We start from the raw sequence: 23,376 nt of genomic DNA on the forward strand, positions 1-23,376 counted from the left end.
GAAATTAACCTTTCCTTTTTACGCTTTGGATACGGAACCCTAATAGCTTCTGTTAGAATGATCAAGCATGTTTGTTTTATAAAACCCCCCGAGGCGCGCATGCCGAGATAATAAATAAAGCAATTATTAAAATTGCATTATGATTATATTATTATTTATTATTATTGAGCGCGCTTTATTTGAGACAATTAGATCAGCGTCTTACGATATTATGGGGCTATAAAAACAGCGACTGAAAGTGTTCAACCTGAAAAAATAGAGCAGGGAGTTTTACTATCATAGAGAATTTTTAAAAGCTACACCAGCTTATAAAGTGAATGGCAATTTCTTCTACTGTCGATAATCTACTTGTATAATATAATTTTAATTTGTGAAAACTCATCAGAGACCCAATTTTCTAAAGAAAAAAAATTGTACCAGTGTCAAACTGCTAGTTTAATTGCAATAGTAACAAGCATAGTAAGTTGTCTACTTGTATAATTTACTACGCTTTAAGAATATGTTAATAAATCGTGATTTCCATTAAAAATCGTAAAACTCATACACTCATATATGCATACTAGCGGCCCGATTCGGGTTACCCTATGTACACAGTTATGCAATAAATTTATCTTTGTCTTTATCTTTACTTCTAGCCTAAATCTTTTTTGGCTGCTACATACCCACTACCTGATTTTATATAGCTATAGGCAACGACACCCAATAATTATTTAATTTCACATTAAATGCAACAAGTTTTTGTCCGTGTGTCCACAAAAACAGCGGATTAGCCTCCGTTGTCAAACTTTAGATCGAGCATTGATTAATGTTCACATTGGACACGCACAGAACCAACTCAATTTGGTTGCAGTCATTCACCAACGATTGATGAATGTCTGATTACATCAATTATATTGTGAGAATTATACTCGGTGGTGCAGTCTAATAAAGTATTGCTTAATGTGTTTGAGAAGTATTACGTTTGCTTAAGGTATAATGTAGCAAAATGACAATGAGTGAATAGGAGGCACGGAAATGCCCTTGCTGTAATGAAAAAATGTACTATGGGATTAAAATTCAATTTAAATTAGAAACATAAATTCATAAACTTCATACATTACGCATAATTTTTTGATCAGTTTGATTGCGTTGTATTCCACGAAAAATTTACATTAAATTAAAAAGGAACATTAAATTAAATATTTATATATGTTATTCTATTTAGATAAACTAAGCTGTGATCAGCAAACATAACTAGTTAATAACGGGCAACACATAAACTTATAGTACCGTGTGACTCGCATCAATATAACTTTGTTAGCTGCGGGAATGGAACTCTCGCGCCCAACCAACATAGTCACCAAAGTAAGTCTAATCATAATGGTGATCTATCCGACGGTTTTCGATCACCACGACCACTTTGAACCCTAATCAGCCTGGCTCTAATACGCCTAGAGATAGCTTATATGACCTATTAAAAAAAGCCACAAAAAGCTTGAAACAAATATTTTAACAGTATCCTATCTCGCTTATCCCTTGCACCATTCACTATCTTAACTAAATTATATCATTATACAACTTATACATAACGAGGTAGGGCAGAGTTGTCTAAAATCAGTGCACCCGTTCATAAGCACGTTGTAGCGCTCGCCCTTGGCATTTAACTAATAACGTCTAGGAATACTAGGTAACGACTAGGACAGAGGATCTAAACATTATTTAAATAGACTCTAAGATGTTTTAAGATCTAAAGCGACATCAATATTTATAAAAATGCTAAAATATTTAATTGTAATAATTGTTACTTAGGCTTGCTACTCACATTTTTAGTTCGGCATTAATCGGCCAAGCCACGCGGCAAAACGGTAGATAAACCTGACTAGCACAAGCCAAACAAATGAGTCGATTCGGTTTCGTTTTCCGTTAAAACCGAACATGTACGAGTATGTTTTTGCTACACACATATTCGAGTCGGCCTTAGATACTTTAAGCAATTTAATAGTTTAATTTATTTGTTCAAATAACAACGGCAAGAAACTATGATGACCACAGATTGAACATACGTCGAAAACAGGCAGGCAGGCAGGATTTTTTTTCTGAGAATCTCACTTTGATGTAGTAAGAAATCGAACAACTATGGAAATTCTAAATTTCTCTTCTTAGTTATCCAGTCCAAGATCTCGTAATTTTGAGAGCCACTGTGTTAGACTGGTTCACAAAAAGTGCGGTACTTAATTAGAGGTCTGGATCAACTCTGATCACATCGGTCACGCCCGCCGCACGCCCGCCGCCCGCCTCACGGGGACATGTCCGCTGCCGGCACTGTTACGATATTAGGTCATGCTGGTACAGTATTTATTGGATTAGAGAAGAAAAAATAGATTAGATTTAGTAAGTTTGGGATCTTTAGAGGAATAGGTTTTCGAGTGCGAGTTCTGCTGCATTAAAAAAGGGTTCTGTCTTTCACTTTTTTCCTAATCTACTACTACGACTAATCCATACGTCCACACTAGGAAAGTATCTCTTTCTGTCTTTCCGAATATCTGTCATGCTAACATTAACCCGCTTTGCCAATTGACATTGACATTTAAAAAACTAGCCCTTAAACTATGAAATTAGGGATAAAACTATGCACGCGAGCAGGTTAGTTATGTCAGAAATCATTGATATTTTATTTTGTTTTGATTCTTTTCTATGAAGATATACGCCAAGAGCATGATTCCGAAGTTTAATAATTTTGCCACAGAAGTTATCATAAGGCTAGAGTGCAATGGTAACTCATTAGTAAGACGGGGAGAACTACAAACTTTCCCGACTGAGAACAAACACTGATAATATTAACGCGAACATGAATCTATTACACAGTCTGTACAACTTCCTCAATAGTTATGAACTCCTGGTACTTCTCAGCGTTTGTGCACAGGTTTCGACTAAAATTAATTAGTCTGTATTCACAAAAACTTGTTTACATAAGGAAACACTTAAGTTACATTTTACTTAATATACGTTAATTTAACACAATCAACTTTAACGTAATTAGTAAAAAAAAAACAATATCAACCCATTACTGTCCCACTGCTGGACAATTGTCTCCTCCCATTATCTCCCATAATGAGGGAGCGGTGATTGAATTTTATGAATGCCATGTATGCCAACTATGCTGAAAAGTCAGTTTGCACGAATATCAACCAAATGACATATGCAGTAGGTAACAGTGTACTGTTTTTGGTGACTACAATAGTAGAGCAACCAAATATCTTAACAACACAACGCACTTTCAGAAGATATAACTCAGAAAGGTAGTACTGAAACATATTTCTTACACCGTCAAAACAAGTGCATAAATTTCTTCAGTAATTTCACACACGCGGAACTATGACTCAGCGAACATTGTGCATCCTAAACAATAAGCTCGCTTGTAAAAGATTGACTTTCTGCGTATTAGAATTAACTCATAACATAATGCGTTACTTTCTCCCCGCGCGGCTACTCTGTTGTGCGTTTTCTGAGCTCTTTTGTGCGTTTACTGCGCTCTTTTGTGCGTTAGTGCGCTTTCTTGTGCGTTACAAGGCAATAATGTGCGTTATTGTGCATCGTGTGAGCGCACTGCTGACCTGATGACCAGTTGAAGCAGGGAGTGTGTTCCGGTTATAAATAAGTATAGTGTTTGAGTTAGAAGACTATGAAAGTGTCAGTTTTCGAGTGAAAGAGGCGTTGCGGGAATATTTATGACGTTGAACACCTAAAGTTTCGGGTTAGAGAACGCACAAAAACTTTACTGTACTACTATTATTGAGTTATCTTAATATTTCAAATAGGTTCTCAAACTGCTAATTCAAGTTGTTACCAATGTAGTACGAACTATGTTTCAACGTTATACACAACGTGACGACGCCAGTACCTGTTTCGAAGATCCGATCCTAAATGCGAAAAAAAAACATTCGGTAACATAATTCATAATCCACTGTTCCTGAGAAATAGGTCCTTAGATATTCCAAAAACATATTTCATTTAAGAACCACTCCATCACTCACTCATTGTTCGTACCAAATTGAATATGAAAATCATAGTGCGCTAATGTTTTCAGCACTTGCATTTTCTCTTAAGCTAGGGATCGTTTTTACCAGAAAATGTAAATTAGTGTGCTATTGTTTTCAGTACTTTCAGCACCTAAGCTATAGGAAATAAGTGCTGAAACAATTGTTACCGAAAGACGAATATATCAATTAATATATCTAGTTTTCAGTACACATACTAACAGTTCGTCTTCATAACTTTAAACAAACATTTAGCCCGAAATTTCTCTCAACTCGTATGAATAATCTACTCGTTCCTAGAAACAATGGTTCTCGCATAGTTAACTACGGGTACATGAGTACGGGCGCTATAGTCAGTATAGTTAGTATATAGTAGTGTACAGTGAAACAGCTGAGTGCTCCACATAACTTCTAATATTGTCCGCGGAATTAACTGGACCATACACTTGGAAATAGACTTAGGCATGTTACACACTGACGACTAAAAGGATTATTAAGACTGATGTGTTTGACTGCGAAGGAGTTTGAAAATATTTTCTTCTTATAAAGTACTATGCCCCAGTGACATTTGCCATCATCTTTCTAATAGTAATTGTAACCTAGATATTAAAATTGGTTCTATCACTTTGACGCAAATTTCGTAAGGTATTAAGACTTACACGCAGGTCCGATAGGGAGTGAGCATGGAGACAAGACAAAAATAGGGCACGTAACCCTAAGTGGCCTCTTTACATAAAATCCAGACTTCGTTCATACTTTGCATAGAATATTACTCTCAGACGAGAGAAAACTAAATTTGAATAGCTACAATCTAATAAAAGTCTTTGGATCAACAATTTCGCTTCAATTTTCGAGGTTTGGTTTTTCTGTGAAGAAGTTGTCTCTTTCGTTACTTGAAAGATAAATATCTTATGTGTAAAGTTTCAGGTTTGTGCCAGTCCTTATAGTTATGATAACATGACATAATACCGCAATGATTCAACGCCTTAATGAATTGGCGACAAACGTCTTCATTTTCAACACTTGCACATACATACATACATACAAACATACATACATACATACATACATATGTATATATGATAGTAGATATTATATTAGATGTTGAACGGCGTTGATCCGGGAAGCGACGCTAAATATAACTCGACATTTGACTTCACTTGCTATTAGGCTGTTTGCACAGTGTGCGACTGAAATGAGCTCAAAATTAAGACATTTGTTTCAATTAGACTTAGTTTCTGGAGTAAGTAAATATATAAATCCAATATTAATGTTTATATCTATTTACTACCCGTATAATAAACAGTTTTGCCAAAGCAAATTTTCTTTCAGTAACTTTTTAGTTCAAAACTTTTTAAAGACGCATATCTCAAAACATACAATAGTGGTCGTTGATTCCGTCTTCAATCCCTGCTTACAAATATTTTAGTAGTCTCGTATCCATATATATTTTTAGATTAATATGACAAGTCCTTATTCAGCTCGTCCGAATCGACTTGACCTTTTCAATAAAAATCTAAAAACTTCAATAAAAGTACAAAACGAAACGAATGAAACAAAGGATAAAATACTAACCGATGCATCTTAACCATTCACACAAGCATTCCACTCACCCCATCGACATCCAAATGATTCAGTAACCCACAGTGCTAGTATTAGTAGCTGTAGTGGGCGCTCGAAGATTAGGAAACGACTCACATCACTTACAATTATTGCACCAACAAACACACAAACACACATACAAACACACATACAAACACACATACATACACACAAACACACACACACATACACACACACATGAACTATTAATTGTTTCTTCCGCCGCTACACCAGACGCGTTTCCATTAAATAGATTAACTAAAGATACTGACCATCAAATTGTCTGAACACGTAGGTTACAGCACTGTTTAAACTGTAAGACTTATTCTGTATTAATCTTTGTTACTCAACCCCTTTTGTAACTCATCTTGTGAGGATACCTTGCATGCTTAAAATTTGTTTAATACATTTATTGAGGGCATGCAAAGTCCCCAACCCCCACTTGGCCAGCGTGGTGGACGCCATGCCTAACCCCTCCCTCCCGCCTCAAATACAACGATATGGTTAGCCTAAAGGTCGCTTAGCCTAAAATAGTCGTAAACCTATTGTTTTATAATTCTTGAATGAATTAGTTATAGTCTCAATTTCCTACAATCGGCCTTGTATTGAATGAATCTGGAATCTAGATAATACTGTCAATACCACGGTCTAGTAGATAGTCGTAATGATACAATGATACGGTCTGATGACATCTAACTACCTTGTTTATACATTTAAATCGATTACATCAAAAATGTATCCCACTTTGATGATAACAGCCTATCCCTTCAATTGTTTAAAAGATCTGATATTACTAATTTTATAAACTAGCGGACTGGCCCGAGTTTGTACGGTTTTTCTTGTTTATAAACGACAACTAAATAAAATAAAGAAAATTAAATTAATTGTATTATTTTTTTTTATATATAAGTATGTTTATCAGGTATTTGGTTACCATAATACAAGCTCATCTTAGTTTGGAATCAAATGACTGTGTATGACTTATCCAATGATAATACAATCATTTTGAGGCAATAATGTAATATTCATCAAGTCAATTCTTATCAAAATAGATACAATTTACATTAAAGTTTATTCGTTATACAAGTATTTAGTAAACAATTAGTTGAGTGAGTTAAAGCTCAAGGCGTGTCGACAGGGTCTATGTCGCGCTGACGGCTTGTATTTATGTATTTGTATTGTATTTGTATTTGTAGTGATAGTGAACAATAGCGCCAAGGACAGTACCTGTTTGTAACACACCTGGCTGTTCAATGTAGCACTAATTAGTCCTAATTAACAAATGAAGGCGATGATTGTCGCTTGCTTCAATAACGACATAAAGAAACGTTTGAGAGTTCTTTAAACAGTACTTGAAAAAAATTTAAAGCCTTACCTACATTTATTCAGCGTGATGCTTATCACTTATGTATTTGAATGATGAAGGACTATGTTGAGATGATAACTGGCATACCAGAAAGTTGTACAAAACAATTCTGAAAGAAGTGAAAATGTTCTCAATCTAAAGTACGTTTAAAGATCCTTCTTTTATTCCGAGATGCATGCGGGAGACGATGTTCTAGCATATATCCATGTACTATCATTGTATCGGATGTCCTATGCCGTAGTTTTGCACCGAATTATTAATTTATTTACCTGAATCATTTTGACGTTTCGTCAAAGCTTCATTAAATTTCATTTGTTTTTTTATATTTCATATACTTATCAGTTATCAGCTAAAGTTGTTCTGCCGGAAAGCCTTTACAATACCATCTGAGTTTGTTTATAGCTTATTTTATTAATCGTTTAACACCAGGTGAGCACAACAGACTAATAAACACTTGTATTACTTGTTAAACTTTATGTTTCTGCTCTAAATACTCAGTATTGTTTGTTTTGATAACTATTCAAATAAATCTAACACGAACTATAGTCTTACAACTTAGTAGAGAGCCTTGTATGCAAGGTTTACGGCTAGCGGAGGTACACATTATTCACTATTTAGAAGATTAGTGACCCGCAGGCCTAAGCACCTTACAGTGGCCTGTTTAGTACGACCACTTTATTTTGGAAACATACAGATCTGTTTATTATACTCCAGATAAATCGCGTATGCCAAAACTCTCTATTAAGTTGTCAGACTATAATACTAGTCTTATAACAATTGTTCTGTAGCAATAAAAAGCGCATCGAGTTGCCTAACCGTCGCACTTTGACCTCGACAAAAAACAATCCTACTCGATACAGTTGTAGATAAAAAAAGTAAATCAATTATTGCTTGAAGAAGCTTTGTACGATTGTAAAAAATGTGATGCCTAAATTACAATCCTATACATTTCTGTTGCATGATTTCTGTTTTTTTTTTTTGTGCGGTCCCCTAATGGTTGTTTCGGGTCTTGTTGAACTTTGTGCCCGTTGTTTGCATGTTTGTTAAAGTCCCGACGACACAAAAGCAGTTCTTAGTGCGGAAGGTGTCTATAAGAAAAGAAAGAAAGATAAGGAGACCCAATTTTCACTGGTATGTACTGCAAATACAGCACGAGCTATGAATCATAAGTTCTAAATGATAATCCAATTATATGTGTGTTCTGAGAACGACGCAACGCAGCGGTCACTCGCATACGTCTGCGACTGTGCGACTATGCGACTGTGCGACTGAGCAATCCCGGTTTCTGTGGTACTTTTAGCGGTAGTTTATCTATTCAATAGCGTTAAAACTCATAAAAAACGCTATTGGGATAGATAAACTACCACTAAGTGTACTCAGTAACCGGGAGTGAAAGACTGAGCGACTGTGCGACTTTGCGAGGATGAATAAACGGCCTCGTTTCACACGTTATGTTCCATTGTTAGTTATACTAATGGTTATTGAATTAAATTAATTAACTCTTTGGATGTTTTGTAGTTATAAATAAATTCCGAAGTGTGAACTACTCCATTATATAGTTTAGTTTAGTATGGCACTACTAAAAAGACGATGTCTTGAAGAATATTTAGCCTTTCATATCCATATTCTTATTCTTCTGTCTAAAGAGTATCTAGGTACTGGGTCGGGACAAAACCCATGACTACTTAAAGTCCATTTGAAACTGTTGCATATTTTACTTTTTGCTTGAAGCACGTTTTTTACCTAGGAGTGCCTTTGTTTTTGAAAGGAATTAAAATTGAAACCTGATCAAGAATCTTCTCATATTATAATTGCAAACATAACTAATAACAATACATACATAATATCACGCCTTTTGCTCACAAGGGTAGGCAGAGACTATAGAACGCCACAAATAACGATAAAGTGTTCTTAAAAGTAGACTCCCGTTGGCTTTGATAAATATATCGGTAACTAGTGTTGTTAACTAGTTATTGGTATAATTTACAAGTAGCGTCAGTTATACGACACGTATCAATCAGTAGCACAGCTCAGTTGATTTACTGCGGGTTCATTGTAATGTGGGGGAGTTTATTTACTGGTTCTATACTTTATTGTGGTGTTTGGTTTGTTTTATCTGTACTGATGATTGTTAACACGTAAATGTATACGCAAGTAATAAGTTCGATGTATTTCAAGAACGTTGATAAATTTTTGATTTACGTCGACAAAGTGTTTTGACCAATTTTAATATACTAACTTTCTATTTTAAATTGACAAAAATACAAATTTACTTGTCTGTGGAAAGGTATAATAAAGTGTTATGCAAACAAAAAAACAATTTGATATTCCATCTAACATTATATTAGCATATATCTCGGGTAATCATTTTACACGAACGAAGTCCGACATAATAAGTCTGTATGGGAAAAGTTCATGTTATTTATATTAGATCAATTAACAAAGTCAGTTGAGTTTGTTCTCTTACGCTCACGTCGCTGTACGGAACCAAACATAATATTTGATTTAACGCTAATTGAGCAGGGCTGTCACAAACAATTATAAATAATCATATATGTCGATATCGTTGTTTTTTTTCTTGTTCTTTTATTATTTTGTACTTTTTTATATATTTTTTTAACTTAAATGTTTTTAACTTTAATTTTTTTAAATGTTCTAACGAACATATTTTTATCTTATATCAGTGTCTACGTGAATTATAGGGACAGCAAACAACCCATTTATTTAAGGAATTTTAGGAGCAGCGATCTAAATAATTTATGATATTTTGATGAACTACCAACCCTGACAATCTCGGAATGCGTTCTTTCATGTCGCTTATACAAATATTGTCCAATCGTCCGAGATGTCCAGTATCTACACAATACGTCTAATTACTTAGGACCAATTTATTTCTCAACAATATTGTTTAAACACTCAAGTACACCCACCGGTTTAAAATGAAGGGGTTAAGCAACTGAAGTGCGGTCTGCCCTTGCATAGGTGACCATTAACAGGTATTATTCTAGGTAATAGGGTTTTTAGAAGATGAAATAGTCCGATCATTGTTATATTAATGATAATTTTCATTCTGTGCTGTTACATCTAAGAAATTTCCTGAGCCGTTTATAATTATTAAGTTATCATAAGAATCGAACCTGGGACATTGACGTCAAAAATCGCCTCAAGCATATATCACATGTTAACGAAATTCCGTTATGAACCAATACTATTTCAAATGATCAGTTTTAATATGAACTATAACGATCGTTAACATCGTCATATAATCAGCCACAAAATAAGCGAGGCGCTAGTTTCGCCCCGCGGCGTCTCTCGACGTGTTTCTTTAAGAAGACTACCTACACAACAAAGTCACGAACATTTTCTTTTCATAGAATCATGTCGGCACCTTATAGACTAGTTTGAAATAAAACTGCCGACTTCAAGTCGCCGTCAATGTCGGCGGGTCGGCGACTTTTGTGTATAGGATCTGTTAATATAAGGCTGGTGTGATTTGTGTGCAGCCTCTGGCACTAAATAAATAAATATTTGATATAGACTAACGGTAAATGTATCGTTTGCTTTGATTTACCGTTTAGTGATGAAAGTTGTAGTTTATTCATTGAGAATATCAATTAAAATACAGAAAAAGTGTTGGTATACAATAATAAATAAAACTCCAATTATTATTTTTTAAAATTAAAGCCTGCTACCTGTAACAACAGCTGTAATCCCGTGATAGTCCTACCGGAGTAGGTACTTCTATGTCAAAGATCAAACAGAACAAACAAACAGAGACATTTGCAGTTACCATAAAATAAATATGTTAACTTACTTTTAAATACAACTCCCGCACATAAAATTGCTCGTGTGTCTTGGGTACTTTTACAAACAAACAACGGACACAAAGTACAACCAATTCTATGAAATTAATTTTGATTAGGTAATCTTAATTGATGAAAATCTTTTGCAAGCTGCTGGTATATTAGGTACTTAATAATTGTAATATTAACCACGGCACGGTAAGTAACTGGTTGTTTATATCAGTTGGTAACAAACCACTTTCACTTGTAATTGTCTCGTAAAACTGAGTATTTATTAATACACCCATTCACCATATTGTTTACAATTACTTAACGCCGCTCAGCTGTTAAGATGAATTCAGATTATACTAAATAGCAGACCCATGCGATTTCCCTCGCGTACATAGTTTTACTTCTTTTTGACATCTTAGAGGCGGACTTTAAAAAAAGAAGGTATTTATCGTCGGCTAAATCACTGAACTAGTTTTGTTAAAATTTAGCTTGGAGATCGTTTAACACTCAGCAGGTTAAGACATAGGACTTTCGCATTTATAATATTAGCTTATGCTAGCGACCTAGCTATTAACCCCCGGTTTGAGAGGTATATTTTGATTTTGAGCGTTTTTTTAAATATGACTGTGTTTAAACGCTATTGAATAGATAGACTACCGCTAAATGGACTCAGAAACCGGGCATTAGTCCGTAAAATTGCTCATTAATTTGTTCTAATATAGAATCACCTTAACATAATGTTATTGGTCGGTGTCTCGGTGGACAGAGCGCGCGATGTATGTGGCGGCGCGCTCGTAAACCGCGCGAATGTTCACAGATACATACATTACTGCACATTACTGCACATGACTTTACATTACTGCACATTACTGTATATTACACGTGTAATTGTGTATCGAGCGATTTACTTGATTAATTTATTACTAGCCTGTGTTTTTGTTTGTAAGAGATTTAGGATATTTGCTTCAGTTTTAGGTGTGAAAGAAAGTCGTAATTGTGTGTATTAGTGTCGTGCAGATGAATTCATTTGTCATTGTTTTATTTGAATAAGAATCTGATATTGGAGAATAAGTTAAGAGTACCTACAGACTCATAGTTCAAACGTAGGCATAGCTTTTTTTCGGTATAATGTAAATTATTGTCAATAAGATTCTTAATCATCACTAACATCGTCATAATGAATCACAATCTTAACTTCACGATCAAAATACTTCCTTATTTATTTTTATTCAACTGAGAACTAGCTTAAGACCTAACCCCTCCCCCTTGTATGGGCGGAGACCCTTGATCTGCAGTGAGACAGTAATGGGTTAAAAAAATTACGAACTTACAGTTTTGAAAGGATTTCTTAGCAAATTAAGTAAGAAATAGCAGGCATATATTTAACTCTTGATTCTACAGTGCATGTATAATATAGCACTGCTAATTCACAAAGTACAGCACATTAAAGCGAGGTATAAAAGTGTTATCTTCACGCTCACACGTTACATGTTCATGTAAGCAGTAAAGGCAGTAAAGGTGACATAAACGTGCCCACTAACAGGGTTCCCGTGTCGCTGTGACGTCACACACACGTGGGGTTCCGTATGCACTGTATGTTGAATAATGGATTAATTAATATTCAACAAATGTATGAAAAGTGAAATTTCTGGTAAAAATAGTATATTATTTAATGATAAATTGCAAAGAAATTGTTTTGTAAAATTGTTCGTTTATTGTAAATGCGAAAGTTTGGGACATGTTATAATTAGTTCGGTATTATTTCGAGCTGAAACTACTGAATGGATTTTAATAAAATTCAACTCATAGATAGTTTATAAGTATGATATTAAACTTACCTGCTAATTTATAGTATTGAAACAATATACTTTTAAACCTGATAAAGACACTTCCCATTCAGACGAATACGGGTGTAGAACTTTAACTATCATCTATTCTTAAACTTTTTTTATTCGTTCCAATGCTCTAATAGGTGCCTTTCCATACATAATTCATACGAACAAAAATGGTTGTCTTATCTGAACAAAGTAAAGCGAAATAATAAGGTATTCCTTCCTACTTAAGCACAACTATCTATTATGTAATCTGAAACAGCAAAGCTCGACCACAGCCACGTGTACCTATAGTTCCGCATTACTATCAGTAATCAGTACAACGATACTAGGGTTGTCTTACAGCTCCGAAATAATAGATCAGCCTGAATTTTCCAAAAATATAAGTAGATTATGATGCACAGTATAACTAGATTATAATAAAAAAATCTGTGTAATCACAAAATAAAGAACCTGTATTAAACAAGCCACTGTCAGTTGCATGATTCAGAGGTTCACTCATGTTCTTAGTGTTCCTCCGGCAGGCGCAAACCTTGCATACAAGACTCTCTACTATGTTGTTGTTTTTTTTTCCTTGGTTAATGCATGAAATTGCATCCCCAACGCCCGGGGGAGCGCTGGGGTATGTGGGGCTCTCCGAGCCAGAAGGGCAAGGCCTACTCACTAAACCACCAAGGTGTTGCCTCCTCGCTGCTTAGTGCCGAGGCCACGGGAACGCCTTTAGGCACACATCCGCGGCCCCGACGCGGCTGTCCACAATGTGGATCCGTCCACAGTGTGGGACGACACCCCAGCACACGGGTGCCGTCCCCCCACATGCCCCCTAGTGCAGTGGCCAGAAAACTCCCACGAGTTCGCCAGCCAGGGGGCCTTCGGAAGCCGGGACAGGCCACGCGCAGATGCGCAGCTTGTCCCGGCCGCCGGCGGCGGAAAGGTGTGTAGGCCGCCGCCACCTCCTCGTCGACCAACGAGCCCGAGAGTGGTAGTCTGCCCACTCCCAGGCCCTGCGGTCCCACCACCAGCCACCATGGGTTAAGAGCCGGGTCCGACCGCCCGACCCCCGACTCCCCACGGCAGCCCCACCATTGCCGCATCACGCGGTGCGGCCCCGCCCAGTCGCGGAGGATAGGGTGCCCAGCAACGACACACTAGAACACCTCTTCCTCCGCGACTAGCCCCTCCAAAACCAGCCGGACCTACGTCGCCTCGGCCCAGCCGGCCGGCCGCTTTGGTCCCCCGGGTTAGTGCGGTACCGCCCAGACAGGGAAGCGGCCTCTCCAATGGGTCTCTCTTCGCTTCACCGCGGCCGAAGTGCGCCCTCACCTCAAGGCTCGCGGCTACTAAGCCCCCCCACCACAGCAAGGTGGAGACCCGTCGGGGGAGACCTATGCAAACCTGTGAGCCTATGACTGCACCAAGTGCTATAATTATTCCAAAAATTAAAATATACTTCGGTCCCGGATGTAGTTGTCCAGGTAAAATATTACAAGTGTGTCAACCCTTAGTAGAACGGTACTGAGTATCTAATACTAGTGATAACGCTTGTCTTCACTCGCTCTTGTTGCTATCGTTCTGCTCATAAAGCTTTCTGTACAGAATTAATTGATTATCTACCGATTAGTACCGAGTAGTACCGAGCTAGTTTACTGACTGATTATGTAGGTGCTGATCAATTGTCTTACTGAAAGCGCATTCCTGAAATTCTTAACACTTTCTATCGTGTAGAAACCAAACACAGTGAACTATAGTTATCTTTATTATGTTAAACAAACGGAACAATGTTGCAATATTTTCAGGCCTGAAAGTAAGACTATAAATACAATTACAATGAGTTTTACAGTTATGTACTACGTTAATATACTTGAAAACCTATTGAACATATTCCCAGGATAGGTATAATCTGTTCTGATATCTTCTGTTCCTTACAAAGTTTTAAACATATCCACCGAGCAGTTTCGACGTGAAACAAGAATAAACAAATACTCTTTGACTTTTATAGCTGATTTGAAATAAAGACTTAAAACATTTTAAGAATATTCTCCATAATAAAATAGGCTAAAAGATACAGAACCCAGTAGGTATTACTAAATAAAAACAGAGTAAAACAAGCGTACTTAGTGTATAGTGTATGCGCGTACGCACATTCGCTCGTAACACATTCTAGATAACGAACACACCGTGCTCACAGACCTGCCCTCGACGTATAGTCCAAAGCAAATATATGTACACACTGACTGACACTTTTCAACATGAATAATAATTAATCCACTAATTTCCCACTGCTGGGCAAGAATTTCCTCCCGTAATAATAGAAGGGTTAGGCCTTAAGTCCAACACGTTGGCTAATAGCGTATTTATTAGTGAAAGTAGATAAAATACCACTGATTATTAACTTTTCGATTTTACATTAACCAAATTGTTCTACATTTCTTTGTGTAGTCGAATAATAACAAGAAAAGTGAAAATAAATAAAAATAATTTTATACAAAAAGTGCGATTGCTAATATGAATCTGCGTAGGTATTTTTGCCCTTGCCTGTTCCTAGGTACCACCTCACACCTCTGACCACAGATATAAATAGATGCGCTATTTATAACTTTACCGTATCCTGCTATTTATAGATTCATGATCAAGTTCAACAAGAAAGAAAGGAGGAAAACATGCTCAATATGAAATCCGAATTTGCAAAATAATGATGATTTTGGAATTCAGATCGAATCTAAGGTACAAGACACATAAACTTAAGATGCAGTGCATGCGTGCAGGCATCAATCACGCAGTGGTTAAGATGGTCACCTCAAAACTTTACTTTGCGTTGGTAATTTTGATTGCCATTAGGCTCGATTCCCAGAGGAAATTGATAATCACATGACACACGAGCATTTGCATTTGTGGTTATTTTATCCTTTTATAATAAGTTTATAAACCCTACGAGTGAGTCGTTCTTACTCATCTATGATATGTCCTTTCTCAAAGGGTTGACCGTTACCTTGGCTCCTTCGCTGAACCTATGCCAACCGCTGTCTGCAACTGACAACAACTGCTTCAACATATTGCTTAATATATTATTCTTAAATCATCCGTGTGTTATGTTTCACGTCGTTTTAACATGGTTACCTTGGCATTGTGTATGAGTTGTTATAAACACCGTAAACTATTGTGTTCAGAAACAAACACATATGTATGTTTGTTAACTCGTAAATTGTTGTATTATATACAAACATACAAGATTATGAATGTTTTAGCACTTATTTATTTATTGTAGTGTCCGCTTTTGTCCGCGACTTGGTCCGTGCGAAAAGTTATATTTAAAATATGGCTAACTTTCGCTACAAACTCCATTCTGTAGTTTTTGCGCGATAGGTCAGTAACAGGCCTAATATATGATATTTTATACTTTTTTAGAACGAGTAGTAGGTGCGTAGTTATAATATGACAAGATGAATGAATAGAAAAAATCAAAACAAAAATGTGGCGTTCTTTGGTTTCTGCCTGCGCCCATAGGAATAAAGCGTTATTTTATATATATTCACCTTATAGTCATCTCAATTAAACCTCCAAACTAAATTCAAACAATTTTTCCATACAAATGTTAACTCGTTCCATACAATTGACACATCATCAAGTCAAGGTTCACGTGAATATTAATGCACGAACGTCAATCATTGTTGATTTATTACTACTGGTTTATGATCACGGCTACTGCTTATACCTATGCGGTGATACCGTGACGATAGTGCTCTGTCATTAGTTATAATATTAATGATAGTAAAGTCTAGTAAATGTTGAGTTTCTAAGACTTGAACTAAATTATGGTAATGTTCAATTTTAATTGCTATGCTTAGAAATTGATGCAAATCTTGGAAATATATGTTAGTTTATCCTTCTTTCACATTAAACTACGAATCGACATGATTTTTCGTTAGAGATAGTTAAAAGACTAGAGAATATCATAGGCTACAATTTAGGAAAATTAATTATTCCTAGGGAAAAACAAGTAACGCGACTTTTATTGAACTATGACAATATTTGCCATTTGCAAACGCACGCAATGGGTCTTTCCCCGACCAATCTAGTTGGCCAATACATTAAAAAAAAATAAAAACATTGATTGTAAATATACGCAATATTGTTACGGTGTGTAAGCTCTGTACCGATTGACAATGCAAGAGAAGTAACAATTTGTCATAGCTGTATTTAAATGTAAAATATAACTAAGTAAATGATTAATGTTGTATACAGATACCTGATTATGATCAGAACTCAGTAACTTATAGATGTAATATGGACCATTGTGCACAAATAATCACTACTGTCAATATATTGTAGTATTACGAGCTACGATCTTAATTATAGATCAGACTGATTAATTGATTTGGTTTAGCATATCTAGTGCCTTTGAAGGTACTGTGACTTTGTTTATGGTCCAAAAGCTTTTGCTCGTGATTTATTCCGAAAAGATTGTTTGGGGTAAATGTGTAAGGGCCTAGATTTGGTAGAGAGCTGTGTTTCATCAAAATCTGTTTAGCTATTTTTGCGTGATTGAATAACGAACATACTAACATCTTCACAAACTTTCGCAGTTATAATATTATAAGTAGAAAGTGGAATTTGACAAGTTTAAATCTTTTAAATAAATCGAACTGATCAATGGACTGATATAAAATACTATTTTACGCCACGTTATTAGAAAAAATAAATCTGAAAATGCCTCAACCCGTAGGTGGTCGAATGCCATTCCTATCAGTAGTGTCCAGTGCGATTACCCCATTGTTGCGATTGTGCACGTGTAATGTGCACAGTAAACACACGTGTAATGTGCACAGTAACGACACGTGTCCACTGGGAAGTGTTCGCCGGTGTGTGTATTTACGGACGCGCTCGTTCAATATTACATGCCTAATAAATACCAAACTTGCGGTGTGCATGGTTGTGTAAGGAGTTTAGGATACGGTGTATCTAAATTGTACTTACAAGAGCATTTCCATCAGCACCCCAAAGGGTCGGCATGAGATTAAGTGTTACTTAATTTTTTTGCGACCTGATACAGTATTTGGCCATAACTTTATTAGTGTCTATCCTATACATGGTATGAGAATCAAAATAAAGTACCTATCTTATTATAAACTAGCTGACCCGCGCAGCTTCGCTTGCGTCACATAAGAGAAACATAATTTTCCCCGTTTTTGTAACATTTTTCACTGGTACTCTGCTCCTTTTGGTCGTAGCGTGATGATATATAGCCTATAGCCTTCCTCGATAAATGGGCTATTTAACACTGAAAGAATTTTTCAAATCGGACCAGTAGTTCCTGAGATTAGCGCCTTCAAACAAACAAACAAACAAACAAACAAACTCTTCAGCTTTATAATATTATATATAATATATAATATATATAATATATATAATATAATATATTAGTAATTAGTATATTAGTATAGATATACAAAGTTTCCAAGGACTTATCTACTAAACCATAGAACCGATTCTATAAAAGAAATAACCAGTGAAACTCCCACCCTTTGTTATCATAAGACTTTCAGCCTGGTTTGTATTTTTTTCTGATTAAAAATCAGTCAGCATATCATATTAGGTTAGATTTTTGTCACGTTCCCTAACGAATATCTGACACTTATCCTTAAACTTTATAGTTGTAAAAGATGTCCCACCAAACCTCCATGACATGGTCTCCTAGTCCGCGAATATTGCACAAACGGCACTGAATGCGTCGCTCTACATTCTGCACACTCCACACTCCATACATACTGAACAAAACAAATACAACTAATGCTCTCTCTCACTGCAAATGATCGGATATGTTCGGGCGTGTTCGGCTGTGGTCGGGTGTTGTCGGCCCACCGTGTTAATTGATTCACCTAGTATTCTAGATGTTAGAATAGAACACATTCAATTCATGGAATCCATTCGATACGTGTTACGTTTATTCTACAAATATACGTCGACGTATCGAAATACAATCAGACAAGTCAAAAGTCTCCCCACGAAATAAGAGTACCTGGATGACTAAGTGCGAGATAGATCCTTAATTTTTAGGGTTAATGTGCAGTTTAGTCTTATTGATTAGGGCTCAGTTAATTTAAGTCTATATATAATATAGACTTAGAATCATAATACCTTAAAAATATTATTTACATATCCAATTTCTAGTATAAGCATTGATAACTCTGCCAGTTGCGCTTTACCAGCTTTAAATCTCAATTATAATAGCGCGGTTTGCGTTTTCTATAAAATAAGATCACATCTTCGTTATATCAGGTGAAAGTGATGCACAGAAGTGTTGACAAGAATCACTAATGATATGTATTGATCGATGACAGACGCGTGACAAGTGACGAGTGACGAGTGACGTCACTTGCTCGCACCACGTGATGAGTGATGACATAGTGATGTAACCTTATATAATAAATAACACGGAAACACACGGAACATAGGAGAGCTTGTGTTAGGTTATTATCTTGATAGACCGTTACTGAAGATATTGGATTACACATCTATACGAATGGAAATAAGACTGCTTTTTGATATTAGTCTATTTGAATAATATAAATATATTCAATAATTTAAAAAAAATAGTTCAAGTTAGTTTAATAAGGTCGGTTAAATTATTAGCGATAATTAATAGCTCAACCCAGATTTCGGGTGGCTATACCTACCCACAAATTTGGATTAATTAGAAGAACTAAGAATCGGGCTAGTAATAACGGTATTTTTAATCTGGGGGCACGGAAGTGCCCCCGCAAGTCGAGCAAAAAAAAAGCGGCACGGCCGTAACATCCTTTTCTCGAAGCAATTCGGGCTATTTTTGACACCCCTATAATTTCGTTGTGGATAAAACAAGAAGCCTGGATTTTCAGCAACTAATCAGTCATTGTATATACACGGTATATTTAAAATTTCAGTCAATTTGAACCAGTAGTTTAAGAATGACAACTTGTTAAAATTTTGAATTTTGTCACTCACTGATTCACTGACTCACTGACTCACCGATCATCAAAAGTCTAAGGTACTTCTAGCAGACTTAGAAGCTTAAAATTTAGAATACAAATAGGGTTTAGTGTCTTAATCATGGGAAAAATTTAATATTTTCTAATTTCGGTCCAGTTTTCTAAATACACCAACTGCAACAATAACTTTGTAATTCCATATAAATGTATAAGATTACAAGGTTACATTTGCAGTTAATGAATTATTATTACTGTAGAAAATAAAATAAATAGGTGTAAATAGGTACCTACTATATGAGGCATAACGGGAGGGGGTAAAGGGTGGGTAAGGGTGTTTAGCCCATGAAACTGAACAACATTCCCATAAGAAAATATGTTGAATTATGAAAAAAAAACGTCTTTCCATACAAATTTGACTTATGTTCGCTCTACAAAAAGAAGTGAGATGCCATCAAAAACATTCTGTAAAAACCTCAAGTCTCTCCGTAAAAAGTTGTGAGATCTATATAATACCAAGTCGATTAATCTATTTAGTCTCTACTTAAAGGACCTTCTGTCTTAAGTTATTACGTATGTTATTATCATGCCAATTTTTAAAAAATACCTTTAAAACAAATAGATCGACTTGGTCATCGCAAGAAAACACAAATTCGCCATTATTAACATTTCAGGAGCATTAACTTCTTGTCGTGCTGTGTAGTGTGATACATTCTAATAATCAAATCATGCGATGGCCAGGTCGGTCTATTTGTTTTAGAGGTATTTTTTTGAAATTGGCATGATAATAACATACGTAATAACTTAAGACAGAAGGTCCTTTAAGTAGAGACTAAATAGATTAATCGACTTGGTATTATATAGATCTCACAACTTTTTACGGAGAGACTTGAGGTTTTTACAGAATGTTTTTGATGGCATAATATTAACAAGAGATCATAATTCCATCGATTCATCGATGCCCTTACACATAACATCATGATGGATGCTAGAAGACTAAATCCTGAACATGCAAATATTCAAACATTTACATTCGCCAACAAGTATAGAAAACAATGAGCACCTGTCACAATAAACTGAAACTGAACGTCCAGTGAAACTATCTCGTTGCGTAACCGCGCGTGCGCAGACGTGCGCTAACTGATACTACAAACATACACACACACTTTCAATGGCAAAATGACATATGAAATTATCCACATAAGTTTTCTTAAGCCCTTTTGTTATTAAAACAGTGGCACACTTGCTTCTAGGCTTTTGAAGGAAGATGCACCAATCACAGGAGAAGAAAGGCATAAGTTAGAATTGATTGCGACGAGTTACGTCTTTTTTACTTTGAGAATAGTGCGACAACTCACACACAGGAATATTATTCACACAAATGTGACATTGAACTGTGTAATATGGGTTACCAGTGTATTTGATATTGTGAAAGTGAAAGGCGACTTATCATTCTATCAAAATGAGTTTACATATATACATCGTCCTCTACGTTTCTCGTCGTTTTAATTTTTCAGGAAAACTTAAAAAAACACTTTCTTTCGCTTACAAAAATTTTGTAATGTTGAGCTTTTGCACTTAAGTGTTTTATAAATACAAAATCATGTCAGTTAATGTTTACTTTGGTCTATTTTTATAGTATTTTAAGTAAAATAATGAAAAGCAAACAAACGTAATTAAACTAACCTACTGTTTGTATTGTCCACAGAGTAATGACCGGACGACACACAACAAATTGCACAACTACGACAAAACGATGCTGACTGCTGACTCAACAAATACTTATACAATAACAATCGCATTTTTATAAATAGTATTGACATGCGAATAACAGTGGTTCGTGGTTAATTAAAGTTTTTAAACATAATTCATAGAATTTGGATTTTACATGCGTATTTCAAATAATTTTGTGAAATCGGTACTATGAAACAGCATTGATCAAAGTGAGCTACAAGAATTGAAGCAATATAACAAAAACGTGTTGTGGTTAAACCAATAATAACGAAAATTACAAGAAAATTTGCAACCACAAAATCAAAAACATACCAAAAATTGCCAAATAAGTGCCACGAATCATAAAATATTGAACAGCTTGGCATAAAAAAGTGCCATAAAAATATTGAACAGCTTGGAATGTTTTAAGTGAAGTGCTAGAGTGTGTACAAGTGCAGTGTGGTGTACGATGTGCGTGCAGCGCCGCGAGCTCGGCCGCGAGTAGGATGTGAACCATGACGGGATGCGCGCCCCGGCCGAGCCTGCAGAGCGCGCCCCCCTCGCCCCCCGCCCCCCGCGCCCCCCGCGCCGCCCTCCTGCTGCTGCTGTGTCTACACTGTGTCAGGTGAGACTATCACTATCACTATCACTGCGCGCCCCGGCCGAGCCTGCAGAGCGCGCCCCCCTCGCCCCCCGCCCCCCGCGCCGCCCTCCTGCTGCTGCTGTGTCTACACTGTGTCAGGTGAGACTATCACTATCACTATCACTGCGCGCCCCGGCCGAGCCTGCAGAGCGCGCCCCCCTCGCCCCCCGCCCCCCGCGCCGCCCTCCTGCTGCTGCTGTGTCTGCACTGTGTCAGGTGAGACTATCACTATCATCACTGCGCGCCCCGGCCGAGCCTGCAGAGCGCGTATCACATTTCAACATTATGCTCCGGAAAATATTCTGCCTGAACGGAAACATTTTGTATGTTACTGACAGACAAGCCCTTGTCTGCAGTCATAAAATCTAACTTTAATCTATTTCCCTTTAAGCACTAAAGTAGATGAATCTGTATGCAATGCAGACTTTACAAATATTCAAGACAAATTAAATTCTAGTTTGGCTAACCCTGTGCCACAACACAAGTGGACTGACAACATCATGAAATAAACATAAAATGTCTATAAGATGGCCCCTAATCATTGAAACGATGTATTCACTCAATTTACATACAAATCCTCGCATAAAACACATCATATGGGTCACCGATCATCAGCCAGATCGACGGTAATTCGTTTACCGATCAATTTGCAACTGATTATGAGCGCCTTCATATTTCCAGCTGTGGTTTATTAGTATCATGATTTATAGCCAATAACTCGCTCTCGGCGATATCGTTGATACAATCATTATGTTAATCAAACGCAAATATATTCATACATGGATGAAATCTATCAAGTCAGTAGTTATCACAAATTGCCGCGAGCTCATCGACGAAAAAACTCTTCTCAAAATATAGGCGCGCACAAATGATAGCCCCCACAGTTAATAAAGGTAGGTTTACAAAAGGGAGCAGCACAATAACGCCAAATACTTGTACCCTATAATTACGTACAATAAATCCACATATCGAGTACCGATTTTTGAACAAAAAGTTTGAAATTTAAGTTGAGTGTGAACCAACGAACTTGTTATGGGTTCCGTACTATAACCGTTTTATTCGGTTCTAATAATTATACATTTGTATGAAGACATTCGGAATATAATCGAAATTGACATTAGGGTCTCTCTTATTTTACTGCTTAGTTTAACATTTATTACCACAGACTACTTTGAATATCTCCCTAAATTTAACCAACCATAATAATATCCTTACTATACAAACTTTCTATTTAATTTAAAATGCATATGACAGACGTAAAAAACGACACTTTGTATAACATAATCAAAATCATAATGTAACAATATGATGGTCCCGAGGAACTCTTCGACACAGGAGCACATTGAACATCAAACCTATCAAGTCGGGACACAGCCGCGGGTTTTTGTTTTGTCATCGTACAGTTTTTTAGGCGGGCTGAACGTAAACGTTGTCGAAATGTCGGCGAG

General features: G+C 36.4%; 1 protein-coding gene across 2 annotated transcripts in view; it reads left to right on the forward strand.

The window, feature by feature from the left end:
- Window positions 1-23,376, forward strand: part of LOC142983259 (protein Wnt-7b-like) — a 104,368-nt gene that overhangs the window by 36,507 nt on the left and 44,485 nt on the right. For both annotated transcript variants that reach the window (XM_076130179.1, XM_076130180.1), the window contains exon 2: window positions 21,281-21,910. In XM_076130179.1, the coding sequence (XP_075986294.1) occupies window positions 21,801-21,910 (110 nt within the window). In that variant the 5' untranslated portion in view covers window positions 21,281-21,800. The remainder of the gene's footprint in view (window positions 1-21,280; window positions 21,911-23,376) is intronic.

The sequence above is a fragment of the Anticarsia gemmatalis genome, chromosome 23, assembly GCF_050436995.1.
Source record: "Anticarsia gemmatalis isolate Benzon Research Colony breed Stoneville strain chromosome 23, ilAntGemm2 primary, whole genome shotgun sequence".
NCBI lineage: Eukaryota > Metazoa > Arthropoda > Insecta > Lepidoptera > Erebidae > Anticarsia > Anticarsia gemmatalis.